The sequence below is a fragment of the Juglans regia genome, chromosome 7 (assembly GCF_001411555.2).
Source record: "Juglans regia cultivar Chandler chromosome 7, Walnut 2.0, whole genome shotgun sequence".
Classification (NCBI taxonomy): domain Eukaryota; kingdom Viridiplantae; phylum Streptophyta; class Magnoliopsida; order Fagales; family Juglandaceae; genus Juglans; species Juglans regia.
The window spans coordinates 4,308,588-4,321,002 of NC_049907.1; the positions used below are offsets into that span (position 1 = coordinate 4,308,588).

Below are 12,415 nucleotides of genomic sequence, written 5' to 3' on the forward strand. Positions count from 1 at the left end.
TAGTACCAGGTTTAGTTTACGAAAGTGAACAGAAAGCTCCATCTATTTTCTATGTATTCTCAAGTCAGATCCATCAATTTTGACAAATTGAGAATCTCATCCCTGCGTATATGCTAGATGTGCAGATATCTTCTTAGCCAAACAGGATTTGGAACAGGTAACGGTTCTACTTTTTTCAGTGCAAATTGTGCATGTAACAACATAATCCCTAACAATCTCCCAATAAAAGTACTTTGATAGATTTTGATTCTTTGAATAAAAGGACCATTTTCTCATTCTTCTCAAGTCGGTTCTCTCTCTCTCTCTCTCTCTCTCTCTCTCTCTCTCTGTTTTTCACTCTGTCACTTGGAAATAAGAAATTGATCAATAGTCAATAGTCTCATTCAATTTGGATTCCTTTCCTCTCCTATCTTTTCTAAAACTCTTTTCAAATTCAATTCATTTTCTTTGTTTAATTTGGTTCTTTGAGAATTTTCGAATTAAACAAGAAGTAGAAGGTAGCATAAAGATTATCACTTTCAAATTTCAACCCATTTCAGGGCGTTTCTCCTGGTTAAAGAAGTTTCACAAGCAAATGAATGTTGGTAATTAAGAGGAATAGAAACACATTTTAAACAAAAGAATGTTGGCCGTTGTAGACCTTCTAGTCGGGATTTAATGAAAACTGTACGGAGATGGAAGAAGAGTGTAGCCTCAAATCATTTATTTTAAGCATGAATCTTGACACAAACATGTTACATACCACTCATAAGTACTTCACGATATTAAAAAGACATAAAACATGTGAAACAAATTAAGGTCAAGTATGTCTAGTAGCCCTGTTCTTGTTCTAAAAAAACGTTGACTTGATTTTATTAAGCTGGACCAACACGTCTTTGATATCCATTCTTGTATCTGGTAATTCTTCAGAACACCTCAAGCCCAAGTCCATGATTGATGAAAGAATACTTTGCAAGGCAATGGTGTCTCTTCCATCTTCTATTCTTAGTAAACCTTCATCCACAACTTCCATCATTCTATCTGGAATGGATGCATTTACCAACTGCCTCAAAGAAAAGTCTGCAACGAACATGTGGTCGGTTGGTTTCTTCCTCGTGATCATCTCCAACAATGTTATGCCATAGCTGTAGACATCGGTTTTGATGGACACCTTCCCTTCAAATCCATATTCTAAAAATACTCACAAATTGTCAAGAAGGCATTTAACTTAGCAACTTGTGTCTTAATAAAATGGCGTAATTAAGTAATAATTCACATGTGCCATCTAAAAACAAAAATAGTATTTTTAAATAATGGGACTGGACCAATTAATTGTTGACTTCAATAATACTTCCCTAATTTTTTCCCTTCTACTATAGAGAGTATTTTGTAGTCTTTGTCAGTTCCCTTTCGAAACATATTTTAATATATCATCCAAAAAATAGAATCGTAAATGCATCTACAATCCTAAATTTGAAACTCATTACTATATGATGCGTATAACAATTTACTTTAATGCAAGTATTTATTTTTAGTCTTTTGTAAAAGTTATGTATTGGCATATTTGAATAACAATACTTAATCCAATTGAGTTATAATTGCTTTGGAAGGAGTTTGCTTTCAAATTGAATAAAAATCTCAAGTCATTGTGAATTTGTGAGTTTGCAAACTCCCACAACTTGCATATAAATCTTGCTAATGGTCTCATGAGAGGTTGGGTCATGCAAGCTCTTGAAGGCCAGCTTTGTGGTTGTGAGATGGCCAAAATTGAGCCACTCACGTGGCGGCCAAAGTGAGCCACCGGTCACTGATTGGGCGATATATATGCTTTTTGTTAATTTAATGATGGATGGAAAAATTAATAGAGCATCCATCCTTCCAATAAAAGCATCCCACATGGGTTTATATCTAAAAAAAATCGCACATAAAGCTAAACTTGAGTTCTTCATAGCATACTAGGTGGTGTTTGACCAAAACTATCTTATGAAAACATATATTTACCCTGTTAGATTTGTTTGGGATTCATGTCATATGGATATGTTAGTTCATATTCATATGAGTTTATCGACTATAAGACTAGCTAAGAAGAGGAAAATTGCCAAGAGAGTTGTTACAAGACATTTGTAAGATCAACATCCTATTATTTATCCTTTTGATAATTAAAAAAGTTGGGTAAATTCATGTACGTACGTACCAGGTGCGATGTAGCCAATGGTACCAAGAGTTTTGGTGTGTGTTGCGTCTTCGTTTTCGACTAAAATCTTTGCAATGCCAAAATCACCCACATGTGCAACCATGTCCTCATCCAAAAGGATATTTGTAGGCTTCAAATCACAATGCAATATAGATTTTGATTGACCATGGTGGAGATAGTCTAAGGCTGATGCAACATCAACCATAATATTTATTCTCTGTAGAAGATCCAAGCAGTAGTTATGAGAGTATAACCATTTTTCAAGGCTGTCGTTCGACATGTATTCAAGCACCAACGCTCTAAACTCGGGATTAGTGCATGTAGTTATGACCTTAACAAGATTTCTATGCCGAATTGTACGTAACACCTTGCATTCTGCATCAAAACTTTTGAAAGCACCCGATAATTGCAAACTTACAACTTTTACTGCAACAATTGTCCTGTCAGAAAGTATTCCTTTGTACACAGAGCCAAAACCTCCAACTCCAAGTAAGTTGCTTTCACAAAAGTTGTTTGTCCCTTGGCAAAGCTCTTGATATGATATCATTCTATGTTCCAATGCAGACAACGCATTAAGTGGAGTGGGTATCTCCATGTTACTCTTCCGACGTCTTCTCAGCAAATAAACCAACATTATGAAGGTTATAATTGACACAATCACAGGAAGAATACATTTGATCAAAATATTTTTCATCTTTGATTGTTGGTAGGTAGGAATCGCTGGACAAGGTGGAACTCCAAAAATTGGATTCCCACAAAGTGCACTATTGCCTGAAAATGATTCCGCCGTGAAGTTCATAAAAGGACCACCGGATGGAATCTCTCCTACTAGCTTGTTAAAAGATAAATTCAAGTATTTGAGATATGGAAGTGCCTCAAAGGATTTAGGAATTGCACCAGAAAGATTGTTGTAAGAAAGATCTAAGAGATCTAACCCTTTAAGGTTCCCAAAAGATTGCGGAATGCCTCCTTGAAAGGAGTTGTTTGAAAGGTCAAGATGACTGAGGATTTCAAATGCTCCAATGATACTTGGAATCTCTCCGGCAATTTCATTTCTTGACAAATCTAGATATTCAAGAGTGTCCAATTTTGTCATGTTCGAAGACAAATGTTCACTAAGGAAATTCGATGACAAATCCAAGAATAATAGATTTTCGAGGCCCCATAAATTTAATGGTATTGATGATTCGAGTCTATTGGAACTCAAATATAGCTGTACTAGTAGACTGAGGTTTGAAATGCAATTTGGGATGACTCCAGAGATTCTGTTATTTGAGAGATCCAATTCTCCCAAATTCCTTAATTGGCATATCTCTTCTAGAATCAATCCTTCAATCATGTTATTGTAAAGATGCAATCTTTGTAATCTTTCTAAACCACCGATTGTGAAAGGGATATTTCCAGTCAAATTGTTACCTCCCAAATCAAGCCAAGTCAAGCCTTTCAAAAAACCCATTCCCATAGGAATATGACCCTTTATTTGGCAATTGCCTGCAAGAAAGATCTGTAAGGAAGCCGAAAAGTTTTGAATGGAATCTGGAATTGTTATATCCAATGGATTATAGCTTAAGGATAAACTTGTCAAAAATCTACAATTCGATAAAGATGAAATGAAATTGGGTTCTTGATCTGTAGCCTCATGGCCTATTAGCTGATTTCCACTCAAAAAAAGCTGTTGGAGGTACTTCAAGTTTCCAAGACTTTTGGGAATTGGTCCGGAGAATAAGTTTTCTGGAAGTGCTAATACGGTGAGCTTGGAACAATTTGAAAGATAGGATGGGATATGACCACTGAGTTTGTTGTGACCAAGTGCGATTACTTCAAGATTAGGGCAAAATTGCCCCGAATCTAGTGATGGAAGATAACCAGACAGGGAATTTCCCTCGAAGCCGAATCGTTTTAAAGAAGTAAGGTTGAAGACTTTTTGAGGTACTGCCCCTTTGAAGTTATTCCTTCCCAAATACAAATTAGTTAACTTCTGAAGATGCCACAAATCAGTCGGAATGCTTCCTTGGATGTGGTTATCCTCAATTCCGAATTCTTGCAACCTCGACAAATTACATATGGTAGAATGTATGATACCAGTGAAATTGTTACCTCCAAGATACAGGATTTCAAGCTTTGCAGGTAAATTGCCAATTAGAGCTTTTGAAATACTCCCATCAAATGTATTGTATGACAAAGATAAAATTGAAAGCTCCCCACAATTATTAAATTGTGAATGGAGTTGACCGCCAAATTTGTTATTCGAGAAATAAAGTCTTCTAAGATTGGGACAATGGCTACAAAGATCATTCGGAAGAGCTCCCAAGATATGATTAGACGTAACAGAAAATGCATTTAGAGAAGATATGTTAAAGATGACTAAAGGAAGTGGACCAGTGAGACTATTACGCTGCAAATTCAAGAACTCTAGCATTGACAAATTGCCAAATGATGATGGAATTGCACCGATAAGCCGGTTTGTATCAAAACTTACCACGCGAAGCTTTCGACAATTTTGAATAGTTGGAGGGATGCTTCCTTCCAATTGGTTGGATGCCAACATGAGTATTCTCAAGCGATGTAGACGACTGATCTCAAGCGGAATAAAACCAGAGAAGTTGTTGACAGAAAGATCAAGTGAGACTAGGAATGAGAGGTTACCAATATGAGGAGAAATGGTGCCATGGAGACCCATGTAGGAAAGGTCCAAAGCGGTGACTCTTTGCCTATGTCGACTGCAAGAGACCCCAATCCAATTGCAGATCGAGTTTGGTGCGGTGGACCAATTAGTAGCCAAGAGGGTTTCATTTGGACTAGAATTGATTTGAGATTTAAAGGCAATGAGAGCAGATTGGTCAGTAAAATTGCTATAAGATTGGATCAATTGAAACATGCAAGAGTACTGCACAAACAGAAAACCCAATAGCAGAAGAAGGGATGAATTTTGATGTTTTAGCGCCATGATCGATCGGTGCATGCAGAAGAGTTGAATTAGGAGAAGTCGAGGATCTAGTTGTAGTTTATGAAAAAGGAGACGTATATGAGGTGAATAACGGGACACGTGGTCAAGCGAACTTACACGCTACGTTAACTTTTTCTTTCTTTCCGTTTCCAAGTGTTACAATGCCAAACATTAATTACGCAGATAAACTGTAAGTCAAGCTTGCAGACTAGAAATAAATGAAATGAAAGCAACAAACAACTGCCCCGATGTTGCCATTTCGGTGGTTTCTTCCCTTAGAACAGGTCAAGGCAATAATTGTCATAATTCATTAATGACAGGTTTTTGAAAGGCATGTTTTTTCCTGCCATTCTTTCAATTTGTGTTTTTTGAAAGTACAATTCTTTTTATAATTATATTTTAAAATAATAATATTTATATAAAATGATGTTAATTTTATTATAAAAATACTCTTAATTTAAAATATAATTATATAAAAAATTATAAAAATAATTATTTTTCTATTATTTTTCTTTTCGAAAACGAAATTTTCAAGATAGGGTCATTCCAGTGTTTTCTCCACTAGAAAAAGTGAAATCAACAAATGTCATAATTAATTAGCAGTGAAACGGTGTGTTCTTAGGCATTGTTGGTTGTGAGTTTTTTTCAAAGCAAAATTTCCGTCATGGGGTGGCCGACAACAAGCCAGGGGTGGCCTACAACAACCAACTGGCCATTCTTTGGGAGGCCCTATCTGGACTGACGGTACCTTGTCCAGGCCCACCCGTGAATGGCATCTATTTGAAAATTTAAAAATGTTTAATAGATCTATAAAGTAGTATAATATTACTGTTTTTTTTTTGTAGACTACTTTAGAATGTAAGTAGTCTCAAGAAAGCAATTAAACCCTAGCAGAGAGCAAAAGTCGCCCTGCCACGTTAGACATGAGAGAGAGAGAGAGAGAGAGAGGGGCATATGGGATATGGTTAGCCACAATTGTTTCTATTTTTCATTTGTTAAGAATCACAGCTGTCACAAATTAATTGGAGCGTGTAAATTCCCCCTCAACACCCATCCGGCCTCTAGCCTCTCTTATTAAAAATCCATCTTGTGGGGGTGACTCGAACCCTTAGCCAAAGCATTAATACCACTAAGCCAATGAATTTGTGTTCTATGAAAGGATCCAAAATATTATAAGGCTTATAAAGTTTCCTTAATTCTCTTTCTAAAATAATTCACAATTTTTAAAAATAAAATATCTAAAATATTATTAATAATAAATATAATATATATTATTTTAAAAATATTTCTAACATTATTTATGTTTGTATTTTTTTTAATAAATACAAAAAAAAAACAGTAATATTATACTACTTTATAGATCTGTTAAACATTTTTAAATTTTCAAATAGATGCCATTCACGGGTGGGCCTGGACAAGGTACCGACGCTTTAACATATAATAAGAAAACTACAGATTTTCGGGTCCACCAAATATTGGTCCTTGACTTCCATTACGTACTTTGTCTGATCATAACTTTAGGGGTAAATTATTACAATGTATTATTTCCACACATATTCAAGTGCAAAGACTAAGAAAGTTGACCACATAATAGATAGACGTAAGCCGTGATTCACGGATGCTGGTCTGGAGGAAAGTAGATAGACGTAAGCCGTGTATCTTTACTGATTGCTCCTTTGACTCTAAGTCATCCTTCAAAAAATATATGCATACGTATTATCATTTAAAATATTAAATAATATTAATATAAATTTATTATTTTTTTTTTGAAATAAACCTCTGTATGTTTCCTTTTCCATTAAGTATTCAACTGGTTACAATGTTTATCATTTACAACTTTCGGAACAATCTCAGGTGGGACACATTCCATCCACACCCTTTCCATCTCTATAGACAGTCCTATTTTAGCAAGGCAATGTGCCACTTCATTACATTCTCTATGAGTAAAAGTCAGTTTCCAACCTCTGCAACCTCTGAGTTCCTTCTGTAGATCCCCCACCGCTTGACCCTCCCATGATTCATCCTCCTCTTCCTTGTTCACCCCATCCACCACCCTCTTTGCGTCCCCTTCAAACCAAACATTATAGAAACCCAACTCTTTACACAGCTCTACCGCCCTACCCAATGCTTTGCATTCTGCAATGAAAGGAGAAGAAACATGCTTGAATTGAGCACATAAGGATACCAGGACATCCCCTCTCCAGTCCCTTATTACCACCCCTGCTCCCATAAGTTTTTTGTTTAGGTCAAGAGCCGCATCAAAATTCACTTTGACACTCAATTCTTCAGGTTTTTGCCAAGGTCTTCTCTGCTGAGATTTTCCCATCTTCCTCCCATCTGATATACTCTCTCTTTGTGCCTCTTGGAATTCATCTAAGCAGACTTGAGCCTTTCTCATGACACTAAAAGGGCTAGAAAAGCAGTTATCAAACACCCATTTGTTTCTTCTGATCCAGATCGAATGCATAATAGCCACTCCTCTTTCCAGCTCAGATTGAGGTAGACCCTCAACCATTTTCAACCATAGCTCCACAAAATCCTCCCCTTTCGAGTTCCATTTTTGAAAAGAGCTCCCCTTCTCTGCCCATACATCTGAAGAAGCAGGACAGGTCCACAAGACATGGACTACAGATTCTTCTCCTTGCAAGCAGATTGGACACCTTGGATCATTAATAACTTTTTTCTTATAGAGGTTCAGTTTAGTGGGCAAGATATTATGCAAAGCCTTCCAAATCATATGCTTCCAGCCCCCTGGTACTGACAATGTTATTTCTTGTAAAAATATTATTTTTTGATAAAATAAGTTTATTTTCATCGTAAATAATCATTATTGTTCTAAATAATTCATCACAATTACTTATTTTTCTTATAGTATTATTTTTAAACTCTTTCATATTTTGTAGTACTTTATACCCTTATAGTTAAAGATAAAAGTTCGTATAAAAGCATTCACATGAGATATAAGCGAAACTGCTTGTTATCCCTCGATAAGTTGGTCAGGAACAATGTTAAACGACATTAATTTTAAATAGCTAGACAGTAGGTGAAAAAATAAACAAAAGGCCAGTAATTGCATGCAATGGATATATAATTACAAGTCAGGTAGATCCAGAAGTACAACTGATGATCATACTTTAGCTAATAAAAAACTGTGGCGCATTAATTTAAATATTTTTGAATACTCAAAAGCTGTTGGAAGAAGTGCATGGATTAAACAAGCTGATTAGTGTGTGTATGTATATATATATATATATGTATATATATATATATATATTATATATAAAAGAAAATTACAGATTTTCGGGTCCACCAAATATTGGTCTTTGACGTCCAGTCTATTACAATGTATTATTTCCATACATATTCAAGTGCAAAGACTAAAATATTTTTATAAATCCAAAATCTTTCTTGTCATGATCTCGAGTTAACTATTTAATTAATTAAAATAATTATTTTTTTCATATTTTACAATTACACTAATTATATATTAATTAATAATTTAATTTAATATTTAAATTATTATTTTATTGTAACTTAAATATATTGTGACTAAAAAATGAAAAACAATAATTAAGTAAATAAAATAATAATTATAGAATGTGAATAGTTAATCTTTAAATTTAGAGATAAATTTAAATGTACTATAACTCAAAGTTAAAGATTAAAAAATATAATATTTAAATAATATGAAGAAAAAATATATAAGTTGATATATATTATATTTTAAAAGTTAATATGTAAAATAGAAAAAATATATTTTAATAATATATTTTAAAAGATTGGATGAATGTTCTACTGGGAGTGCTCTAGATAGACTCAAGCCGTGATTCACGGATGCTGGTCTGGAGGATGTTGAGGCTTGATTTCAAGCAGCTTCCTATTGTACCGTATCTTGATTCTTTACAGCTTCCTCCTAATTTGACTCTGTGTCAGTATTCTTTAATTTTCAGCGTTGATCAGACTTTCAAATATAAACAAATTCTAATCCCCTAATTTGCTTTTTCGAGTGACTTGGCGTCTAACCAATTGCCGCACATAACACGATGATATTAAAATGGAGTCGATCACCAAAATTCTCATTTATAGTCTTTGGCTCCGTAGCCGTGGGGTCATAATTTGAAATTAATTTTGAATGACTTTCAACAAAATTTTAAAATTCTTCGTTTCAGAGCATTGATATTTGGTTTTATCAAATTTATCTCTAAAATTTGATAAAAGATATTTTTATAATTTCAAAATCTCCCTAGCTATGATTTCATATTGAATTAACTATTAGATTAGTCAAAATAATAATATAAAATTATTTTTTTAATAATAATATTTTAATTTATTTTTCTCATATTTTACAATTACACTAGCTATAATTTAATTTGATACTTAAAAATAGTCAGGACTAGCAGATTTTAAAACAACCTTACATATATACTTCTTATCTCCATGCATTCGATCCACGTTGATATAACGTTGTCTTCATGATTGTTAAAGATAAACTTAATTATTTAAATATTATATTTTAACACCTCTCGAAGTAGACTACTATAAATAAATAACGGGTACAACCAAAATTCAAACTTTGTATTTTACTGTATTAAATCACCACTTTATCGATATAATTAATTACTTAAATTATACCTTAACAATCACCAAATTAGATCTTAAGTTTCGTTTAAAGATTCTAAATAATCTAACCTAAGTTGTATGTTCAGGAAACGTTAAATATGACAAATTATTATGAATCACTTATGACCATTGGTCGTTGTATCCGACCAATTATTATTTCCACACATATTCAAGTAGTGCAAAGACTAAGCCGTGATTCACGGATGCTGGTCTGGATGATGTTGAGGCTTCGTCTAATTTTCTTTTTCGAGTGATATGGGCAGGTTTGTGGTGGGAAATGAGAATTTTTTTGTTTTAGATAAAAATTTAAAATATTATTTTTAATATTATTATTGTTTTGAGATTTGAAAAAATTGGATTAAGATTTTAAAAAATTAAATTGTCTATGATATTTTGTATGGAAATTTATGAAAGTTGTAATGATAAGATACGATGAAAATTTTGTATCTCATCTCATGTCTCAAATTACATGCCGCGTCTAACCAACCGTCATACATAACACGATAATATTAAAAAGAGTAATTTTATTCATCATTTTAATTCTTATCATCGTTCCATCATTTTATGATGTAGTATTAGATGATTAGAGATTATTTATTATATTTTATTTGTGAACCTATCATCTAATGCACATCATATAATAATGAGAAAATAGGTAATAAATTTACTCTATTAAAATTGGAATCCTTCACCAAAAATCTTATTTATAGTTTTTAGCTCATATGATGTTGAGGAAATAAATGATAAATAAATTTATTTTATTAAAAATGGAATCGATCACCAAAAATCTCATTATATAGTCTTTGGCGCTGTAGCCGTGGTGTAATTTGAATGACTTTTAACAAAATTTTGAGATAAGAGTTTTTCTATTCTTCGATTTAGTAATTTTATACCACACATTTGTTGAAGAAAAGCAAGTAGAGATGCTGATTAAATGTTTTCTCGTGCTAAGCCGTATAAAAGCCTCATCCCAAATTGCAGGAATAGTTTGGATTTGAAGATAAGTTAAGATAGATTAAAATGATTTGTGAATAATAAAATAAAAATTAAATTATTTATTATATTTTATGTGAAAATTAAAAAAAATTATTTTAAAATTTAAAAAAGTTAAATTATTTATTATATTTTATATAAAAATTTAAAAAGTTTATAATAAAAAAAATAAGATGAATTTGAATTGAAATAGATTTAGAATGAAAACGAGGCCTGCCTCAAATTCTAAATTAATTAATGATCCCCTGATTTGATTGGTCTAGTAACTTTCGTCTGTTTTGAGCCATTTGAATCACCAAAAATTTCATTAGTCTGAGCCGTAGCCCGTAGGACATTTGAATGACTTTTAGCAAAATTTTTGGATCTAGTGATAAGGATATGAGTAATAATTCATGGATAACTTTTTTTTAATAATTTTATTTTAATTATGTTTTAAAATAAACATATTTATATAAATTCATATTATTTTTATAAAAATAATTCTTAATTTAAAATAGAATTATATAAAAAAAATTATAAAAAAAAAAAATTCTGTGTCTATCATTTTTTTATGAAAATACTACCTGTTGATATTACACAATGGAAATACTCCAGCTGCAGGTCGTTTAATTATCACAACAGACACATTTCGTTTGAGCATCAGGTCACAAGTATGAGAGCATTGGCATTGGGTTCATCAAAAGTGTAGCTAAATGTAAAATTTGATGAATTTAATTAAAATTCAACTGCATTGGATTCATCAAAGGAAGAGATGGGAAGTTGTGAGCTACAGTAAATTCATAGTATTCTTCAAATTTGAAGTGTTACTATTCATCAAGCAAATATATTTTTTATTGTCTTTTAATCCCACAACCGCTTTTTTTTTTTCCCCTCTCTCTCCTTTTTCCTCCCCGCGTCTTTTCTCCCCATTTTTGTTCTCTGGAAATCACAGTACCCCTTTCTCTCTCAGTTTCTCTCATTTTCGCAAATCACTATTTCTCTCTTTCTCTCATTCTCGCGAATCGCAGGCTCCAGCTCCAGCAAATCACCATTTCTCTCGTTCTCGCGAATCGCAGGCTCCATTTCTCTCTTTCTCTCGTTCTCGTAAAACGAAGGTACGAATGATCTGATTGTTAGGGTTCCTGGGTTTGGTTGTTTAACTATTGGGTATTATAGTTTTTCGATTTTCAATGCTAAATGCTTGGCTGAAAATGCAAATCTGTGTGTTTGTTTGGATTGAGGTTTTTGCAAATCTGAACTCTCGGTCCCAATAAGAGATTTAATGAATGTTTATGCGACTAATACTAATAGCTTAAGGTGATTTTATATCAGATTTAAATCCTTCTCAACTCAGCCTCTATAGATGCTTTCTTGCTGTTTTCCCACGCCCCAATGGCAGATAGCTTCTTATGAGCCCTTATCAATAATTTCAACTCGGTTTCAGGCCATGATAAGTAATACACCTCAGTAATTTCAACTCGGTTTCAGCATATAAGTAACAGACCATGATAATGAATTAGCAAGAATAAAAATAAAACCGAAAAGTAATCAATACACCTCTAAAGCAGCTACAGCTATTGTGCACAAAGCACATCAGGTCTTTTGGTTAAGTTAGACTTCAATGTCATGCAAATATTGATAATGAAGCTTTCAGAGCTAGTAAATTGTATATCTGTCTATAGGTAACAAATATTAGTTGGGTG

General features: G+C 33.0%; 2 protein-coding genes across 2 annotated transcripts; both read right to left on the reverse strand.

The window, feature by feature from the left end:
- Window positions 1-675: 675 nt before the first annotated feature.
- Window positions 676-5,148, reverse strand: LOC109005515 (probable LRR receptor-like serine/threonine-protein kinase At3g47570). The gene is made up of 2 exons (XM_018984488.2): window positions 2,174-5,148; window positions 676-1,170 (listed from the first exon to the last, which is right to left on the reverse strand). Exons 1-2 carry the CDS (start codon window positions 5,133-5,135, stop codon window positions 830-832), a joined length of 3,303 nt encoding a protein of 1,100 aa, XP_018840033.1. The 5' UTR covers window positions 5,136-5,148; the 3' UTR covers window positions 676-829.
- Window positions 5,149-6,918: 1,770 nt separating this feature from the next.
- On the reverse strand, window positions 6,919-7,857 carry LOC118348858. Its single transcript, XM_035691368.1, has one exon. It carries the CDS (start codon window positions 7,855-7,857, stop codon window positions 6,919-6,921), a length of 939 nt encoding a protein of 312 aa, XP_035547261.1.
- Between the last annotated feature and the right edge of the window lie 4,558 nt (window positions 7,858-12,415).

What these genes read in the sequence shown, in the direction of transcription:
- LOC109005515 (XM_018984488.2), bottom strand. Translation starts at nt 5,135, where the DNA reads ATGCACCGATCGATCATGGCGCTAAAACATCAAAATTCATCCCTTCTT. An exon ending in CATTGGCTACATCGCACCTG is followed by an intron (nt 1,171 to 2,173) that starts GTACGTACGTAC and finishes GAGTATTTTTAG; the next exon opens with AATATGGATTTGAAGGGAAG.
- LOC118348858 (XM_035691368.1), bottom strand. Translation starts at nt 7,857, where the DNA reads ATGATTTGGAAGGCTTTGCATAATATCTTGCCCACTAAACTGAACCTC.